Source organism: Anolis carolinensis, unplaced genomic scaffold (genome assembly GCF_035594765.1).
Source record: "Anolis carolinensis isolate JA03-04 unplaced genomic scaffold, rAnoCar3.1.pri scaffold_77, whole genome shotgun sequence".
Lineage (NCBI taxonomy): Eukaryota > Metazoa > Chordata > Lepidosauria > Squamata > Dactyloidae > Anolis > Anolis carolinensis.
Genome location: NW_026943886.1, coordinates 4,494 through 25,192, shown reverse-complemented (window position 1 = coordinate 25,192; position 20,699 = coordinate 4,494). Strand labels below are relative to the sequence as shown.

The 20,699-nt window shown below is 45.8% G+C and overlaps 1 protein-coding gene across 1 annotated transcript in view; it reads left to right on the top strand.

Moving 5' to 3' along the window:
* The window catches only part of LOC103282587 (CAD protein), a gene marked incomplete at its 3' end in the record, with an annotated part of 29,255 nt that extends 9,762 nt beyond the window's left edge, over nt 1-19,493 (top strand). Inside the window, 5 exon segments of the mRNA XM_062967025.1 lie at nt 7,957-8,111; nt 13,537-13,824; nt 15,194-15,319; nt 16,005-16,160; nt 19,392-19,493. Coding sequence (XP_062823095.1) covers nt 7,957-8,111; nt 13,537-13,824; nt 15,194-15,319; nt 16,005-16,160; nt 19,392-19,493 — 827 coding nt within the window.
* Nucleotides 19,494-20,699: the final 1,206 nt, after the last annotated feature.

Here is a 20,699-nt window from a genome sequence, read left to right as displayed (position 1 = left end):
TGTCATACAACGTCGTTGTGTCAATAATAATAATAATAATAATAATAATAATAATGATGATGATGATGATAATAGGTCAAGGTAAAGGTTTTCCCCTGACGTTAATGTCAGAGTATTTGCAGCACAGCAGTAGTTGGATGGAAGCAGTGGAACGCAGAATGGTACATTGGTAAAACTATTTACAAAGTTTGACTGTATGTAGCAGTAATCAACACAAACAGACTTGCAGACGACAGACGAACACAGGACTGTTTTGTTCTCCAACAGAACTTGACTCGAACTCTAGGCAGACGGAACTCAACTGAACTGATGCAATCGTTGTGCACAAACACTTGTGTCTGGATACTCCCTGGTTCCAGCCACACATCAAGGTCATCCTAGCTTCTTGGCAATTAACTCTTTCCACACTATGGTACATTCTGGATGATGCAACCAGTTGCAATACAAGCATGGCACAAATTGCATTCAAACACTTATCAGTACACAAATCCCACATTAACAATTAAGTCCAGTTGTGTCCGACTCTGGGGGTTGGGGTTCATCTCCAAGGTCATGTGGCCACTGGCATGACTGCATGAAGCACCATTACTTTCCTGCCAATAGGAGCGGTACCTATTGATCTACTCACGTTTACATGTTTTTCGAACTGCTAGCTTGGCAGAAGCTGGGGCTAACAGCAGGAGCTCACCCCACTCCCCAGATTCAAACCATCAACCTTTCGGTCAGCAAGTTCAGCAGCTCAGTGGTTTAACCCACTGCGCCACTGGGCAGCCATAATAATAATATATAATAATAATCATTGTAATAACATAATAATATAATATGATGTAGTAATAATATGATATTATAATAACATAATAATAATATACTTTATTTGTATTCCACTCTATCTCCCCGAGGGGACTCGGGGCGGATTACAGAACACACATATGGCAAGCATTCAATGCCATTATACAATTTATTATTATTATTATTATTATTATTATTATTATTATTATTATTATATTTATTATTATAATTGTTAATTATACAATTAACAAGGACAGACAACGCAAACAGAGGGAAAGGCATTTTCCATCTTATTTCCGGCACCTTGGAGGTTGTGCTCAATTCCGGGGGCAGTAGGGGTTGCTGTCGCTCCATCTTCCATGCTGAAGAGCTTTTGTCATCCTCCCAATCACTATCCTAAAGGCGCCTTTCTATTACTTCCCCGCTAAAAGCGACACCTATTTATCTACTCACGTTTCTGCTTTGTAGAATCTGCTAGGTGGGCAGGTGAGCTGGAGCTGACGGTGGGTGCTCACCCTGACCTGGGCTCGAACTGCTGAGCTTTCAATCGGCAGGATTTTCTGCAGCACAGCGGTTTAGCCCACTGTGCAAAGCCTGGCCCGTGTTTGTAGAATCGTAGACTTGGAAGGGAACCACAAAGAGCCCACCTCCCTTCTTTCTGCCAAATTAGGAAAAGACTGTTCAAGCCCTCCCAACAGATGCCCATCCAGCCTCTGCTTAGAAACCCCAGAGAAAGGAGTGGGTTCCACTGGACTCCCAGGCAGCACACTGGGATACGGTTTGGCCAGCAGAAGATCAGTGCTTTGTATGTTCAAAATAGAGTAACACCAGTAGAAGAACATGCAGAACTCAAACTTTGATCTTGAGTCCCCTTCAGGGTGAGAAGGGTGGAATATAAATACTGTAAATAAACAAATAAATACTTACTTATCTACAGTATTTATATTCCGCTCCTTTTTCTCACCCCGAAGGGGACTCAGGGAGGCTCACAGCGCACATAGACATGGCAAACATTCAGTTCCATTACACATACGACATATATAGACAGACACAGAGGCAATTTAACATTTTCCAGCTTCCGGCTTCATGAGGGTATTCTCGATTCCGGCCACCAGGGGGAGCTGCCGCTTCATTGTCCACTTGTGACACCGAGTCCTTGACGGAGTATTTCCTCATTCCTTTTTGCATGCTGCTGGAAGTTTTTTTTAATGGTGTCGTAAATTACTTAAATTGGCCTCCCCACATAAAGTGGTACCTAAATTTCCTACTCGACAGGTACAACTAGATTTTGTCAGCGGGGATGATGGGTAGCAGAGTGAAATCCAAAAATTCACCATCCCGGTCTGCCTCCTTCTCTCCAGACTGTTTCCCCGTGTGGAAAAACAGCACTGGATAAACTCACTCCAGCAGACGAAGTTCAACTGTTGATTAAACTTTATTTACATGAACTATTTACAGATAGAGCAAATTCAGTCCTTTCTCCATCATGAGTGCTTGCCGAAAGCACCCATGCACACACACACAGCACATTGCTCATCGCTGTTCTCCGCTCTACACAGGAAACAACACACTCCCTCGCATGCCACAGGAACCAAGATAGTAAGTCCCGGTCAAAACACACTTGACCCCATTGGTCCTGTGATACATCAATCATAGCAGACTCTCATTAGCTCCATGATTGCTGTATCCAGATTGATTTTAACATTTCACAATACACAATACCCTGACAGATTTGGCCTAGATCTATGAATTAGTCTCCTGTTTTTAACGTTTTATGCTGCATGTTGATTTTAATGACTTGTTTTATTGATGCTGATGTTTTTTATTCTTGGGATAATTGTGTTATTGTTTTGTTATTGTTATTATATTGTTGTATCGGGCAAGGCCCCATGTAAGCCGCCCCGAGTCCCTTCGGGGAGATGGGGCGGGGTATAAAAATAAAGTTATTATATTATTTATTATAACTGTCTTTCAGGCTGCATAGGTCAACAGCAAGCTAGAGTATTAAATCATAGAATCATAGAATCATAGAATAGTAGAGTTGGAAGAGACCTCAAGGGCCATCTAGTCCAACCCCCCGCTAAGAAGCAGGAAATCGCATTCAAAGCACCCCCGACAGATGGCCATCCAGCCTCTGCTTAAAAGCCTCCAAGGAAGGAGCCTCCACCACAGCCCCGGGGAGAGAGTTCCACTGGTGAACAGCCCTTCTCACAGTCAGGAAGTTCTTCCTGATGTTCAGGTGGAATCTCCTTCCTTTCCTGTCCTTTGAAGCCCTTGTTCCCTTGTGTCCTAGTCTGCAGGGCAGCAGAAAACAATCTCCCTCCCTCCTCCCTGTGACTTCCCTTCACGTATTTGTACATGGCTCTCATCATGTCTCCTCTCAGCCTTCTCTTCTGCAGGCTAAACATGCCCAGCTCTTTAAGCCGCTCCTCATAGGGCTTGTTCTCCAGACCCTTCATCATTTTAGTCGCCCTCCTCTGGACGCTTTCCAGCTTGTCAGCATCTCCCTTCATCTGCGGTGCCCAAAACTGGACACAGTATTCCAGGTGTGGTCTGACCAAGGCAGAATAGAATAAGGGGGAGCATAACTTCCCTGGATCTAGACGTTATTCCCCTATTGATGCAGGCCAAAATCCCATTGGCTTTTTTAGCTGCCGCATCACATTGTAGGCTCATGTTTAACTTGTTGTCCACGAGATCTTTTTCGCACACACTGCTGTCAAGCCAGGCATCGTCCCCCATTCTGTATCTTTGATTTCCATTTTTTCTGCCGAAGTGAAGTATCTTGCATTTGTCCCTGTTGAACTTCATTTTGTTAGTTTCGGCCCATCTCTCTCGTCTGCCAAGATCGTTTTGAATTCTGCTCCTGTCTTCTGGAGTGTTAGCTATCCCTCCCAGTTTGGTGTCATCTGCAAACTTGATGATCGTGCCTTCTAACCCTTCGTCTAAGTCGTTAATAAAGATGTTGAACAGAACCGGGCCCAGGACGGAGCCCTGCTTGTGGCACTCCACTTGTCACTTCTTTCCATGATGAAGACGACGCATTGGTGAGCACCCTTTGGGTTCGTTCGCTTAGCCAATTACAGATCCACCTAACCGTAGTTTTGTCTAGCCCACATTTTACTAGTTTGTTTGCCAGAAGGTCGTGGGGGACTTTGTCGAAGGCCTTACTGAAATCTAGATATGCTACATCCACGGCATTCCCTGTATCGACCCAACTCGTAACTCTATCGAAAAAAGAGATCAGATTAGTCTGGCATGACTTGTTTTTGGTAAATCCGTGTTGACTATTAGCAATGACCGCATTTGTTTCTAAGTGTTCGCAGACCACTTCCTTAATGATCTTTTCCAGAATCTTGCCTGGTATTGATGTGAGGCTGACCGGACGGTAATTGTTTGGGTCGTTCTTTTTTCCCTTCTTGAAGATAGGGACCACATTCGCCCTCCTCCAATCTGCTGGGACTTCTCCCGTTCTCCAAGAACTCTCGAAGATGATTGCCAGTGGTTCTGAAATAACTTCCGCTAGTTCCTTCAATACTCTTGGATGTAGCTGATCTGGCCCTGGGGACTTGAATTCGTTTAGAGAGGCCAGGTGTTCCTGGACAACTTGTTTCCCTATTTGGGGTTGGAGTTCCCCCAATCCTTCGCCCATTCCATGTTGCTGAGGTTGAAGATGGCTTTCTTTTTGTGAGAAGACCGAGGCAAAGAAGGCATTAAGTAGTTCTGCCTTTTCCCTGTCCCCTGTCGCCATCACCCCATCTACTCCTTGCAGTGGCCCTATCGCCTCCTTTTTCTTCCTTTTTCTACCAACATAAGCAAAAAAACCTTTTTTGTTGTTTTTTATGTCCCTGGCAAGCCTGAGCTCATTTTGCGCTTTAGCCTTGCGAACCTTTTCCCTACAGGAGTTGGCTATACGTTTGAATTCTTCTTTGGTGATTTCTCCCCTTTTCCACTTCTTGTGCATGTCACTTTTGAGCTTTAGCTCAGTTAGAAGTTCTTTGGACATCCATTCTGGCTTCTTTGCACTTGTCTTATTTTTCTTCTTTGTTGGCACTGTTTGCATTTGCGCCTTGAGTATTTCACTTTTGAAAAACTCCCATCCATCCTTAACTCCCTTGTTTTTTAATATCGGCGTCCATGGAATGCTGCTCAGTAATTCCTTCATTTTTTGGAAGTCAGCTCTCTTAAAGTCCAGAATGCGTGTTTGACTTGTCTTAGTTTCAGCATTCCTTTGTATTGCAAACTGCAGGAGCACATGGTCACTTGCCCCTAAGGATCCAACCACTTCAACTGTATTGATCAGGTCTTCCACATTTGTTAAGATTAGATCAAGAGTTGCTGATCCCCTTGTTGCCTCTTCTACCTTCTGGACCATAAAATTATCTGCAAGGCAAGTGAGGAATTTGTTGGACTTTGTACTCTTGGCTGAGTTTGTTTTCCAGCAGATATCGGGATAATTGAAATCGCCCATGACTACTATATCTCTTCTTTGTGCCTGTTTGGTCAGCTGTTGACAGAAGGCTTCATCAAGTCCTTCATCCTGACTCGGAGGTCTGTAGTAGACACCCACGACAAGATCTTTTTGAGTCCCGGTTCCCTTGATTCTTATCCAGATGCTTTCAAGCTGGTTTCCCGGATTACAGTCTTGCATTTCTTCTGCAACGTAACTGTTTTTGACATATAAAGCTACTCCCCCTCCTCTCCCCTTTGTTCTATTTCTGTGAAAGAGGTTATAGCCCTCAATGGTTAAATTCCAGTGATGGGAGTCATCCCACCAGGTTTCAGTGATGCCTATGACATCGTATGTGTGGTGCTGTGCTAAGAGTTGGAGTTCGTCTTGCTTATTTCCCATGCTCTGAGCGTTGGTGTAAAGACATGTAAGCCCCTGTGACCTCCCCTTGAGCTGTTTATTTGGGATTATTGTGCTCTCTGTACTTGGTCCTTGCTGTGTTTGTGCAGCCCTCCGTTTAGCCTTACGGCGGTTCCCTGTGGTCGTGGGTAATATAGTGTTCGCCAGGCTGTTGTTCCCCTCCCCCAGTGGATTTAGTTTAAAGTGCGCCTGATGAGGTTTGTGAGTCTGTGTGCAAAAAGATGTTTTCCTACTTGTGTGAGATGCACCCCATCGCTTGCCAGTAGTCCATCCTCTTGGAAGAGTAGACCATGGTCAAGGAAGCCAAAATGCTCCTCTTGACACCATTTTCTGAGCCAGTTATTGACCTGTACTATTTTTCCGGCCCTTGTAGAGCCGTGTCCTACAACAGGGAGGAGGGATGAAAAGATCACATGTACATTATACAGTTTTAGCTTTGTTCCCAGAGCTCGAAAATCATTTGTGATCTTTTGAAAAGTATGCCTAGCGGTGTCATTGGTACCTACATGAATCAACATAAGGTGGGGAGGGTGATGGGGCTTTAGGAGCCTGCTGAGCCTCTGAGTGATATGGTGTATTTTTGCCCCCGGGAGGCAGCATGTTTCTCGAGCCATCCCATCCGGTCTGGAAATGATGGCTTCCGTTCCTCTAAGGAGGGAGTCACCTACTACCAAGACCTGTTTCCTTTGAGGATTGACAGGGTCCCTTTTGTGCAAGACAGTGTGTATGTCCCCTGAAGAGTGTTCCTGTTGAAGTGAATCATGTAGGTGTAAAGTGTTGTCCTCCTCCTCAACATCCCCAGTGCATTCATCAATGACAATCCATTGAGATACATCCGAGAGCCCATTACTCTCCCAAGGATGTTCCTGTTGCTCCTGGTCTATGATTGGGGGTGGAGCATTTGCATGATTACATAAGTGTGCCTGTGGTGATGCACTGTCCCCGTCAGGGCTATCCCCTGCGCATTGATCCAGGGTGGTCCACTGAGTGGTATCTAAGAAACTGTGGTCCTCCACAAGATGTGTTTCCTGATTGTATGTTAATGATGTAAGAATTTCAAATCTGTTGTGTAAATGCAGCTGAGCAGAGGAGTTCTGCGGAGGCTGCCTGGTCCTGCGTCTCCTTCTATGGGTGACCTCCTTCCAAGCCTGAGGGTTGTCTACCTTTGAGTTGATCTCCCCATAAGGTTCCTGATCATGGTCTTGGTGGTGTTGGTGTGATGCAGGCTGCTGATCTACAGCAGCGTGTTGTGCAGTGTCCAAGAAGAGCTCGAGTGCCTGAATGTCCTTAAGGGTCTTAATACGGTGCTCGAGCTGTTGGATCCTCTGCTCCATCAGAGTCATCTGTTTGCATTTGGAGCAGATGTAGTTGTCTAGTTTTTGTGTGAAAAAGCGGAACATGCCACAGCTGGTGCATGTGATGGGAATGTTTTGCTTTTGTTGCATCTCTTGGTGAGCGTGGTGGCCAAGTGGGATCTTTGTACAGTTAAGTAATATGCACGCACTTTATGTGCAGACTGCAACAAACCACGTCTTTGTGTATTTGTTTATGTTGCTTTGTTTCCTGTATGTACGGCAAAGGATAGTTAGTAAAGGTGCCCAAAAATGTCCTCCTGCTTCCTCTGCTTCTGCGAGAACCAACTGCCCTTCTGGGATCAGGCTCTGGCAGAAACTCACACTGGCAAATAAAGCTTTCCCAGAAACTCAATTAACAGGGGACAATGCCTGCTGTCAATCAACTTAAGTACCTGGCTCTCTTTCAACACAACAGTCACACAACAGTTAGACTTTGACCACAGGAGCCAAGCCCAAACTCAGTTTAAAATCTTAGCCAAATCTTAGCCAAATCCTACCTGAAGACAGGGAGCAAAAATGTCCTCCTGCTGCCTCTGCTTCTGCGAGAACCAACTGCCCTTCTGGGATCAGGCTCTGGCAGAAACTCACACTGGCAAATAAAGCTTTCCCAGAAACTCAATTAACAGGGGACAATGCCTGCTGTCAATCAACTTAAGTACCTGGCTCTCTTTCAACACAACAGTCACACAACAGTTAGACTTTGACCACAGGAGCCAAGCCCAAACTCAGTTTAAAATCTTAGCCAAATCTTAGCCAAATCCTACCTGAAGCCAGGGAGCAAAAATGTCCTCCTGCTTCCTCTGCTTCTGCGAGAACCAACCAAATGGTTGGAAGCTCACTCCGACCCGGGCTGGCTTCGAACTCATGATCTCTCGGTCAGTATTGATTCATTGCAGCTTTGGCCAGGGGACTGACCCTCTTCTCCTCGCTCTTCCCTTGCAGAGCTTCCTCTGGTGCAGGACGGGCCGCTCTTCCTCTCGGGCCCCCTCCCCCGGCAGAGCTCCCCCCAGAGCGCCCCCCACCCGCAGCCCTCCCCCTTCCTGCACCCGCTCGTGGGCCAGCACGTCCTCTCCGTCCAGCAGTTCACCAAGGGACAGGTAAGGCCACCCATTCCGGACTGCTTTCCCAAGTTCTGCTTCTCAGCAGGCTTCTGGAGCTCTGCCTTGTTGAAGTCTTTCGCGGCCAGAATCACTGGGTTGCTGTCAACCTTTCTGGCCGTATAGCCATGTTCCAGCAGCATGCTCTCCTGACGTTTCGCCTGCATCTCGCCCCGGCATTTCGGAAGAGGCTTTTCACCCAGGCCTTTGGTTAAGATCATCTTTTTCCCATCACCATTATTATGCTCCTCGACCTTTTGCGCTGGTCGCTCTTCCCGATTCCTGATGGATTGAGATTACTCAGGACTCCTCCCTCCCTGCCGTACCTAATGTGACCTTAAATCAGGGGTCCCCAAACTAAGGCCCGGGGGCCGGATGCGGCCCTCCAAGGTCATTGACCTGGCCCCCGCCCTCAGTTTTATAATATAATATTTTTATATCAGTTTTAATAATATATTGTATATACATATAATATTGATAATAATCTTACGTTATACAATATAATACTAATAGTAATACCATATAATAATATTAATTATATGCTATATATTACATATTATATAATAGTATTGTGGTATAGTTCAGTATAGTAATATATACTGCTAATATTGTGTTATGCTAATAATATAATATATTATATGTACATACAGCTGCTCTGAGTCCCCTTCGGGGTGAGAAGGGTGCGATATAAATGTAGTAAATAAATGCAGTAAATAAATAATTAATTTTAGACTTAGGCTCGGCCAAAGTCTGACACGACTTGAAGGCACACAACAACAACAACAATCCTAATTAACTTGACTATCTCATTGGCCAGTAGCAGGCCCACACTTTCCATTGAAATCCTCATAGGTTTATGTTGGTTAAAATTGTTTTCATTTTAAAATATTGTATTGTTCTTTCATTGTTGTTGTTGTTGTTGTTGCACTACAAATAAGACATGTGCAGTGTGCATAGGAATTTGTTTGTATTTTTTTCTTCAAAAGATAATTCGGCCCCTCCACAGTCTGAAGGATTGTGGACCGGCCCTCTGCTTAAAAAGTTTGGGGACCCCTGCCTTAAATGATTCTAATGCACTTTATCTACAGTAGAGTCTCACTTATCCAACGTAAACGGGCCAGCAGAACGTTGGATAAGCGAAAATGTTGGATAATAAGGAGAGAATAAGGAAAAGCCTATTAAACATCAAATTAGGTTATGTGTTGTCGAAGGCTTTCATGGCCGGGATCACAGGGTTGTTGTATGTCTTTCGGGCTGTGTGGCCATGTTCCAGAAGCATTCTCTCCTGACGTTTCGCCCACATCTATGGCAGGCATCCAGGTTATGATTTTACAAATTAGGTTATGATTTTACAAATTAAGCACCAAAACATCATGTTATACAACAAATTTAACAGAAAAAGTAGTTCAATACGCAGTAATGCTATGTAGTAATTACTGTATTTACGAATTTAGCACCAAAATATCATGATATATTGAAAACATTGACTACAAAAATGCGTTGGATAATCCAGAACGTTGGATAAGCGAGTGTTGGATAAGTGAGACTCTACTGTATTTATGAATTTGCTACCCATAATGTGCACCGTACACTTTGCTTATCCACTATTGCAACCTCATTGTTTTTAACCTGATGTTTTAATTCTGCGTTGTGTTTTTTAACTTATTGTGTATATTTTTTTTATTGGTTTTTGTTTTTGTCCTGATGTTTTATATTTTATCATTGTTTGTATTTTGATTTTGCTGTAAGCCGCCCCGAGTCCCCTTCAGGGGAGATGGAGGCGGGATACAAATAAACTTATTATTATTATTATTATTATTATTATTATTATTATTATTATTATTACATCTGTGGCTAATGGCATCTTCAAAGGTTCTGTTGGCAATGAAGCAAGTGGGGTGTATATTTACCCGTGGAATAATGCCCAGGGTGGGAGGAAGAATCCGCCCTGAGTCTCTCAGGGAGAGAGGGTGGAATATAAATAAAGTTGTATTATTTTATTACAGTAGAGTCTCACTTATCCAGGCTAAACAGGCCAGGAGAAGCTTGGATAAGCGAATATCTTGGATAATAAGGAGGGATTAAGGAAAAGCCTATTAAACATCAAAATAGGTTATGATTTTACAAATTAAGCACCAAAACATCATGTTGGACAACAAATTTGACAGAAAAGGTAATTCAATACGCAGTAATGTTATGTTGTAATTACTGTATTTACGAATTTAGCAGCAGAATATCACGATATATTGAAAACATTGACTACAAAAATGGCTTGGATAATCCAGAAGCTTGGATAAGCGAGGCTTGGATAAGTGAGACTCTACTGTATTATGATTCCTTGTCTGTTTGAATCAAGTTTGATTGTTGCAATTATCAAGCTTGAGTAGTTTTTAGTAGCCTTCCAGTTGCAAAGTCAAACAGTGAGGGTATTTGCATAGAGGTGGCCTGGCTGTTGCTGCCTGGAGGCATCCTTTGTTTAGGAGATGTTAACTGGCCCTTGATTGTTTATTGTCTGGAGTTTCCCTGTTTCTTTATTTACTGTCTTGATTCTGGTGTTTTTCAATAACCAAATTTTGTTCGTTTTTATGGTTTCTGTTGAAATTGTCCATGTGCTTCTTGTGGATTTCAATGGCTTCACTGCCAACAGAACCTTTGAAGATGCCATTAGCTGCAGATGCAGGTGAAATATCAGGAGAGAATGCTGCTGGAACCCATTGGCCATACAGCCCGAAAACCTCACAGCAACCCACTTCTATAGCTATGTTTCACAACAGTTGTTATTGAAAGTGTGTGTGTGTGTATGTATGTATGTATGTATGTATATGTGTGTGTGTATGTATATGTATGTGTGTGTATGTGTGTGTGTGTGTGTATGGGCTTTGCAACCTGCTCTGGGGTTTGGGCTTTGTCTAAACAACGTGCTATAACTCCCTTTAACCATAAGGTTTACATTGTTACTGGTGGTTTAATTCCATATTAGCGGTGACTCATGATGTGTATATTAATTACTGTGGGGTTTGATTTTTAGCTTTACTGATAGTTTAATCCCATGTTAGCAGTGGCTTCTTATGTCTGCTTCAACTATTGTGTGTTTTCATTGTAGAATTATTGAAGGGACCCCTGGGCCATCCCATCCAAGGCAACCCCCTTTATTCTGCCAGGCAGAAAAGCACAATCCAATCCCTCCCGATGGGTGGCCTCCCCGCCTCATAGACATGAGTGGGTTCATGGTGAAATGGGGCTATAGAGTCAGAGCTGGAGGGGACCCCCAAGGCCATCCAATCCAACCCCTTTCATGTCAGAAGCAATCAAAGCACCCCCGACAGATGGCCATCCAGCCTCTGCTTTAAAATGTACTTTTGATGGTAATATAGATTTCAGAAACTGAGATGTTAAAAAGAACAATAACATATTTATTCAGGCACAAGCTTAATGGCTACAGGAACTTCTTTAGAGGCACTTAGATTAACAGTTGCAAAGCTATATTGAGGTGTTTCAAATTCCTTAAAATATCACTTCCTTCTCTACTGCTTTAAACTGCAGTCACCCTGTGAATTTCAATCACAGACTATCTGCTCCTTATCTGGAAACAGACTAATAATAATAATAATAATAATAAAACTTATACCCCGCCACCATCTCCCCATGGGAACTCGGGGCGGCTTACATGGGGCAGAGGTCCAAACAACATAAGGACAAAATATAAGCAACATAATACAATCACAATATAAAACAGATAAAACAGTAATGCAATATATCAATTAAAACAACAATACAGGATAAAAAATTACATTAAAAACACATAAAAGGTAAGACCGTAATAAATACAGGATAGATTATTAAAAACCCTCTGGGGATGATTAATTAATGACTGTATCTCCGAAGGCCTGCTGAAACATCCTTAAAATAAGCCACCAAACTTATTTTAAACTGACTCAAATAAGCACCTGAGTCTCCCCGATTCTCCAACTGAGAACCAGTCCCAACTGCACCTCAGCAGGGCACAGACTAACTTAAAATAAGTCACCAAACTTATTTTAAACTGACTCAAATAAGCACCTGAGTCTCCCCGATTCTCCAACTGAGAACCAGTCCCAACTGCACCTCAGCAGGGCACAGACTAACTTAAAATAAGCCACCAAACTTATTTTAAACTGACTCAAATAAGCACCTGAGTCTCCCCGATTCTCCAACTGAGAACCAGTCCCAACTGCACCTCAGCAGGGCACAGACTAACTTAAAATAAGTCACCAAACTTATTTTAAACTGACTCAAATAAGCACCTGAGTCTCCCCGATTCTCCAACTGAGAACCAGTCCCAACTGCACCTCAGCAGGGCACAGACTAACTTAAAATAAGCCACCAAACTTATTTTAAACTGACTCAAATAAGCACCTGAGTCTCCCCGATTCTCCAACTGAGAACCAGTCCCAACTTCACCTCAGCAGGGCACAGACTAACTTAAAATAAGCCACCAAACTTATTTTAAACTGACTCAAATAAGCACCTGAGTCTCCCCGATTCTCCAACTGAGAACCAGTCCCAACTGCACCTCAGCAGGGCACAGACTAACTTAAAATAAGCCACCAAACTTATTTTAAACTGACTCAAATAAGCACCTGAGTCTCCCCGATTCTCCAACTGAGAACCAGTCCCAACTGCACCTCAGCAGGGCACAGACTAACTTAAAATAAGCCACCAAACTTATTTTAAACTGACTCAAATAAGCACCTGAGTCTCCCCGATTCTCCAACTGAGAACCAGTCCCAACTGCACCTCAGCAGGGCACAGACTAACTTAAAATAAGCCACCAAACTTATTTTAAACTGACTCAAATAAGCACCTGAGTCTCCCCGATTCTCCAACTGAGAACCAGTCCCAACTGCACCTCAGCAGGGCACAGACTAACTTAAAATAAGCCACCAAACTTATTTTAAACTGACTCAAATAAGCACCTGAGTCTCCCCGATTCTCCAACTGAGAACCAGTCCCAACTGCACCTCAGCAGGGCACAGACTAACTTAAAATAAGCCACCAAACTTATTTTAAACTGACTCAAATAAGCACCTGAGTCTCCCCGATTCTCCAACTGAGAACCAGTCCCAACTGCACCTCAGCAGGGCACAGACTAACTTAAAATAAGCCACCAAACTTATTTTAAACTGACTCAAATAAGCACCTGAGTCTCCCCGATTCTCCAACTGAGAACCAGTCCCAACTGCACCTCAGCAGGGCACAGACTAACTTAAAATAAGTCACCAAACTTATTTTAAATTGACTCAAAATGACCTGACCAGTTGAGTCTCCCTGATCCCCTACCTTAGGATCAGTCTTCCCTGAGCTTCAACCCGCTCATCCTAGGGAATAGGCAAGAGGAAGGGCTCGGGGTGATGTGCATGTTTTGGGTGTGTCTCCGCGGCTGCAGCTGTCGCACCTCTTCAACGTGGCGCACAACCTGCGGATGGTGGTGCAGAAGGAGCGCGGCCTGGACCTGCTGAAGGGGAAGGTGATGGCCTCCATGTTCTACGAGGCCAGCACCCGGACCAGCAGCTCCTTCGCGGCGGCCATGTTCCGCCTGGGGGGCTCCGTCCTGCCCTTCTCCGAGGCCACCTCCTCCTGCCAGAAGGGAGAGACCCTCGCCGACTCCGTCCAGACCCTCAGCTGCTACGCCGACGTCCTGGTCCTGCGACACCCTCAGCCGGGCGCCGTGGAGGTGAGGAAGGGGCTTCAAGGAAGGGACGGGGGGCCAGGGAAGATGGATCCAAGGAGAGGGAGGAGAGGACGTCCCAAACACCATGTATTGCCATAGTCAGCTTGGATTCTTACACAACATTAGAATGAAGTTTCAAGTCCATACACTGTCGACGCGGAAGGTTCAGGGTGCGAGCCGGGTGGGTTTCTTCAGGCTCCATCAATCATCTGCACCAGCACCCTGATGAATTGGTTGCAATCGTCTGCCTCACCAATTCCAAACACATCTGTTATCTGAAGTCCAAACACATCTGTTATCTGAAGTCCAAACATTTATTTCCATATCTATAAACATATTTAAAAAGCACACCAAAAGCCATTGCTCTGAGCTGGTATCCTTCTACTTGCCTCTCGCCTCGGCAAGCACCAGCTCAACACAGAGATAAGAAGCACATTCCTCAGTACGAAGGAAGTTCCCAACCTCCAAAGCCGGAAACCATGCCTGATAGGTCATAGCAATCACAACAGGCTTTCAGTCAAAACTAGCCTGCTGTTAACTGTTTCATTACTGAAACACACTCTTGCCTAACAGCAGAAAACACTTGATTTACATTTCATACACATACAACCATAATCCAACATACACTTGCTGAGATACAAGGAAAAATTTCAATACTGATTTTTTTCTGCAAGAGACTAACAAGTAGTGTTGTGCTTTTGTACGGAATTGCTGTTCATTTTGTGTAGTTTCATTGGTGCCAACTCATTTTCGTATTTGTGTCATGCTAACAAAAACAGGCCGCCTATACAAACAGAACTTTTGTCTGGCTAACGGGGAAAAACGAAAATTTTCAGACCATTGGTGCAATGGGAGGGCTTCTGAGGCTCACACCTCCCCCCCCCCCCCCAGCTCAGGTTTTGGACTAGAGGGGTAAAAATTGCCACACATGGAGGGCATTTCGAAAGGTCTGCCCAGCACTAATCTTCGTATCATACGAAGAATTTCTTTGAATATAGAAGCTGTTATCTTGGAGACTGAATTTCTTTACTACGGTTGACATTGGCCCAAGATTTCACGCAGCTCCAGGAATAATATGGACTTGGTTGTCTCTTCATGTCTGTTATTTACTCCTTGAACATTATCCACTTTGTTGGACTATGACATGGAAATTGTAACTTTACTTTTGATATTCTGAAAGTAATTTCTTTATATGTAATATAGTTTGAAGTAACTTACTCTCAGGTAAAGTTTTAGAAACCAGGTTTGTGTTACATTCCTTGTGAGTTACACAAGAGTGTATATACACATACATTATTGTTCTGTGTTGCTATGAATATAAAATTAAGTTGTCATTATTAATTTTTCCCCTTCCTCTTTTGCTTTGTGCCAGCTGGCCGCCAAGCACTGTCGCAAACCTGTGATCAACGCGGGCGACGGGGTCGGGGAGCACCCCACGCAGGCATTGCTGGACATCTTCACCATCCGGGAGGAGCTGGGCACCGTCAACGGCATGACAGTAAGGCAAAATGTCAGAATGCAAAAGCCGGGGGGTCAGGGTGCGTGTTGGTGGGTTTCTTCAACACCATCGATCAACAGCTCCGAACCAGCTCCCTGATGAATTGGTGAACTTCTACCCTCACCAATTCCTCTCCAATGTCAGACTCAAAGACATCTGCAGTCTGAAGTTCAAACACTTATTTAATATTTACAAAGATATTTACAAAGCAGCAAAGTCCCTCACTCGAAGCCGGCATTCTTTGGCTCGTCTCGTCTCTCACAGTACAACAGAGAGATAAGAAGGCACATTCCTTAGTCCAAAGGAAGTTCCGACCTCCAAGGCCGGAAATCATGTCTCATAGGTCAGAGCAAGCTGTCAGTCAAACTGGCCTGCTGTTAACTGTTTCATTGCTGAAACACACACTTGCAAAACAGCAGAAACACTGGATTTACATTTCATATACACACAACCAAAAATCCAACAATTCCCGGGACCCCAGAGTTGGAGGGGACCCCGAGGGCCACCCAGTTCAACACCCTTTGGCTACGCAGTAAAGCACTCTCTAGGGCTTCCCCGTGGATGGCCGTCCGGACTCTGCTTCAAAGCCTGAGCAGCCACTGGGCATCCCTTCCTGTTCAACCTCCTCCTCCACCACCATCACCAGGAGGTCTGGGTCCTCATGGCTTCCCTCCTTTTTCCCCAGATCACAATGGTGGGCGACCTGAAGCACGGCCGGACGGTGCACTCCCTGGCCCGGCTGCTCACCCTCTACCGCGTCAGCCTGCGCTACGTCTCTCCCGCCAACCTGCGCATGCCCTCCGACATCTTCCACTTCGTGGCCTCCAAGGGGATCAAGCAGGTGAGGGAGGGGCAGGGATGGGGAGGGGATAGGGGAGGGAAGGGAGGAAGAAGGAAGCGTAATAATATTGTATTCCAGAATCAGATGCAAGGGTCCCAGCATAACTCCACTTACTAGCGCTTGCAAAAGCATCATCCCACCAAAGCACTGTTTGCAGCGTTGGTAAAACAGTCTCCGAAGCAAAAGGCCTTTAAAAGCTGCCCTCCTTGGTCTACTTTGGAGATCATGCACTTACCCTGCTCTGAGTCCAAATCCGCTTCCTGGAACCGAAGGGGAGAATACAAAGAGAACTTGAAGCCTCACTCCCATCCCAACCCTTGAGCTCTTCTTCTGCAAGGATTGCCTGGGCCAGGGTTTGTCAGGGAATCGGCAACCCCAACTGATTGATGAGCCAGATGTCACCTCCTCTCACCCGTCAGACCACTTTGCAAACGGTGAAAGTGGCACCGACCAAGAATGACAACTCTGTTGATTTTATCTGCTGATCCCAGCGGCACTGATCCTTTATTTACACTAATATTTACAGTGCTAATTACCAAAGCTGTCAGGACACATCTTGCATCCGCAAGATCAAACATGGAGCTTCTCCGTTTCTCTCAGAGTCCATTCTCTGTACACCGAAGCTCCTCCTTCGCATTCCACTGCCTGTGATGTGATCTTCCTGTCACGTAGCACATACGGAAGTCTCTGTCATTTGCCCTTCCAGCAATCAATCAGAGCTCACTGCAATTAACCTCTTGACTGCTGGAATGCTTGCTGGAACAAAATAAATACACTTCCACAGCAACAATAGATTAAACATTTCACTCCACATATCACAAAAACATGAACAGGGTTCACAAAGGGTGCATCTACACTCATCTTGCGCTCCAGGCCAGGAAACTCCTCTGTCCTCTGGGAGGGATAGCTAACACTCCAGAAGACAGGAGCAGAATTCAAAACGATCTTGACAGACTAGAGAGATGGGCCAAAACTAACAAAATGAAGTTCAACAGGGACAAATGCAAGATACTTCACTTCGGCAGAAAAAATGGAAATCAAAGATACAGAATGGGGGACGATGCCTGGCTTGACAGCAGTGTGTGCGAAAAAGACCTTGGAGTCCTCGTGGACAACAAGTTAAACATGAGCCAACAATGTGATGCGGCTGCTAAAAAAGCCAATGGGATTCTGTCCTGCATCAATAGGGGAATAGCGTCTAGATCCAGGGAAGTCCTGCTCCCCCTTATTCTCTTCTGCCTTGGTCAGACCACTTTACCTGGAATCACACTGTGTCCAATTCTGGGCACCGCAGTTGAAGGGAGATGTTGAGAAGCTGGAATGTGTCCAGCGGAGGGCGACTAAAATGATGAAGGGTCTGGAGAACAAGCCCTATGAGGAGCGGCTTAAAGAGCTGGGCATGTTTAGCCTGCAGAAGAGAAGGCTAAGAGGAGACATGATAGCCATGTACAAATACGTGAAGGGAAGTCATAGGGAGGAGGGAGGGAGCTTGTTTTCTGCTGCCCTGGAGACTAGGACGCAAGGGAACAAGGGCTACAAACTACAGGAAAGGAGATTCCACCTGAACATCAGGAAGAACTTCCTCACTGTGAGAAGGGCTGTTCAGCAGTGGAACTCTCTCCCCCGGGCCGTGGTGGAGGCTCCTTCCTTGGAGGCTTTTAAGCAGAGGCTGGATGGCCATCTGTCGGGGGTGCTTTGAATGCGATTTCCTGCTTCTTAGCAGGGGGTTGGACTAGATGGCCCATGTGGTCTCTTCCAACTCTACTATTCTATGATTCTATGATTCCTTCACCACCACGCTTTAGTCCAAGTTAAATCAGCAAGCAGTTTAGTGAAGGTTATATTAAAAGCACCTCAGCAAAATAGTAAAACTGCCAAGTCTATACATATAAAATAGTCCATGAGGTTCAAGGTACAAGAATGATCCAAAATCCCAAGGCAGCAGAATATCCAGCACAGGAATACAAGAGAACCAGAAAGTATCGAGCAGTTTAAAGTTCAATCCAAAAATCCAGGAACAACCCTTCAAAGTTGGAAGTAGGAAACATGAGCAAAGACAAGCAACTACAAGTCCTTCAGCAGGCTTGACTAAGACTTGGTAAGCTGTTCCTCAATTACCAGTGTTGACCAGACTGGCTGGAAAAACACCCTGGGCGAGCTAATATACACATGAAATCATGCCTTTTCCCATGATTTATTTATTGCATCATTTATTGCATCACTTCTACCCCACCCTTCTCACCCATCAGGGGACTCAGGGTGGCTTACAATACAGTAGAATCTCACTTATCCAACACTCGCTTATCCAACGTTCTGGATTATCCAACACATTTTTGTAGTCAATGTTTTCAATATATCGTGATATTTTGGTGCTAAATTCATAAATACAGTAATTACTACATAGCATTACTGTGTATTGAACTACTTTTTCTGCCAAATTTGTTGTATAACATGATGTTTTGGTGCTTCATTTGTAAAATCATAACCTAATTTGATGTTTAATAGGCTTTTCCTTAATGCCTCCTTATTATCCAACATATTCACTTATCTAACATTCTGCTGGCCCGTTTATGTTGGATAAGTGAGACTCTACTGTATAAACATACACATCAAAAAACAGTTTTCATCAAATTTAAAAGTCCATCAAGATTAAAAATTACAATAAAATTAAAAATATACATTAAAAATATACATAATTATACATTTAAATTTCCTGATACAAATCTCTTCTGTAACAAGCGCTGTGACCTTCAAAGCTTCTATTGAGCAGCATGAAGTTTACAAAAGCGGAGTCTCCTATCAACCAGCTCATTATCTTGCAACTCATTATTCCCTCCACCTGGGATTTCATCCTCTGGACTCCTTTCCCTAGAGAACGGCTCCTCTTTACCATCTCGGCACCTCTTTGGAATGTGACCTTCACTAATGGCTGGAAACACAGACTGATCATTTCCAGGACTTAACATCTCATGTTGGTTTGCAGGCCCAGGAATCCCATGATCCACTTCCCCATTTACATTGCTATCAGCCACATCCATGGGCCGCACTACAACAATTGATTAATTAATGAAGTGCAATACCTCTTCAGCTTCTGTGGCTCAATGCTGTCAAATCCTGGAAGTTGTAGTTTGCCATCCTTGAGCAGAAGCGAAGGGGGGCTTGCCGCTGCAGCTGTGCCCTTCCCCTCGGTCCCCGTGGCTGACCTCAGCTGACCTGCCTCTCCGTCCGCAGGAGGAGTTTGAGAGCATCGAGGAGGCCTTGCCGGACACGGACGTCCTCTACGTGACCCGCATCCAGAAGGAGCGCTTTGCCACCGTCCAGGAATACGAGGCGGTGAGCGGGGGGGGAGCCACGGGACTGGGGGGGGGGGTAAGTGGGGGTGCTTGTCCCTGCAAGTGGGGCGGTGGGCTCTGCTCTACCCTCGGCTCCATTGGCCAAAGGGCTTGGAGCTTCCTGCTGTGTGTCCTGACCCAACTGACCATCCTACAGCATTGTGGGGGGGGGGGGGACGGGACTGGGGGTGCTTGTCCCTGCAAGTGGGGCGGTGGGCTCTGCTCTACCCTCGGCTCCATTGGCCAAAGGGCTTGGAGCTTCCTGCTGTGTGTCCTGACCCAACTGACCATCCTACAGCATTGTGGGGGGGGGGGGACGGGACTGGGGGTGCTTGTCCCTGCAAGTGGGGCGGTGGGCTCTGCTCTACCCTCGGCTCCATTGGCCAAAGGGCTTGGAGCTTCCTGCTGTGTGTCCTGACCCAACTGACCATCCTACAGCATTGTGGGGGGGGGGGGGTACGGGGCTGGGGGTGCTTGTCCCTGCAAGTGGGGCGGTGGGCTCTGCTCTACCCTCGGCTCCATTGGAGCTTCCTGCTGTGTGTCCTGACCCAACTGACCATCCTACAGCATTGTTGGGGGGGGGGGGACGGGACTGGGGGTGCTTGTCCCTGCAAGTGGGGCGGTGGGCTCTGCTCTACCCTCGGCTCCATTGGCCAAAGGGCTTGGAGCTTCCTGCTGTGTGTCCTGACCCAACTGACCATCCTACAGCATTGTGGGGGGGGGGACGGGACTGGGGGTGCTTGTCCCTGCAAGTGGGGCGGTGGGCTCTGCTCTACCCTCGGCTCCATTGGCCAAAGGGCTTGGAGCTTCCTGCTGTGTGTCCTGACCCAACTGACCATCCTACAGCATTGTGGGGGGGGGGGACGGGACTGGGGGTGCTTGTCCCTGCAAGTGGGGCGGTGGGCTCTGCTCTACCCTCGGCTCCATTGGCCAAAGGGCTTGGAGCTTCCTGCTGTGTGTCCTGACCCAACTGACCATCCTACAGCATTGTGGGGGGGGGGGGACGGGACTGGGGGTGCTTGTCCCTGCAAGTGGGGCGGTGGGCTCTGCTCTACCCTCGGCTCCATTGGCCAAAGGGCTTGGAGCTTCCTGCTGTGTGTCCTGACCCAACTGACCATCCTACAGCATTGTGGGGGGGGGGGGGTACGGGGCTGGGGGTGCTTGTCCCTGCAAGTGGGGCGGTGGGCTCTGCTCTACCCTCGGCTCC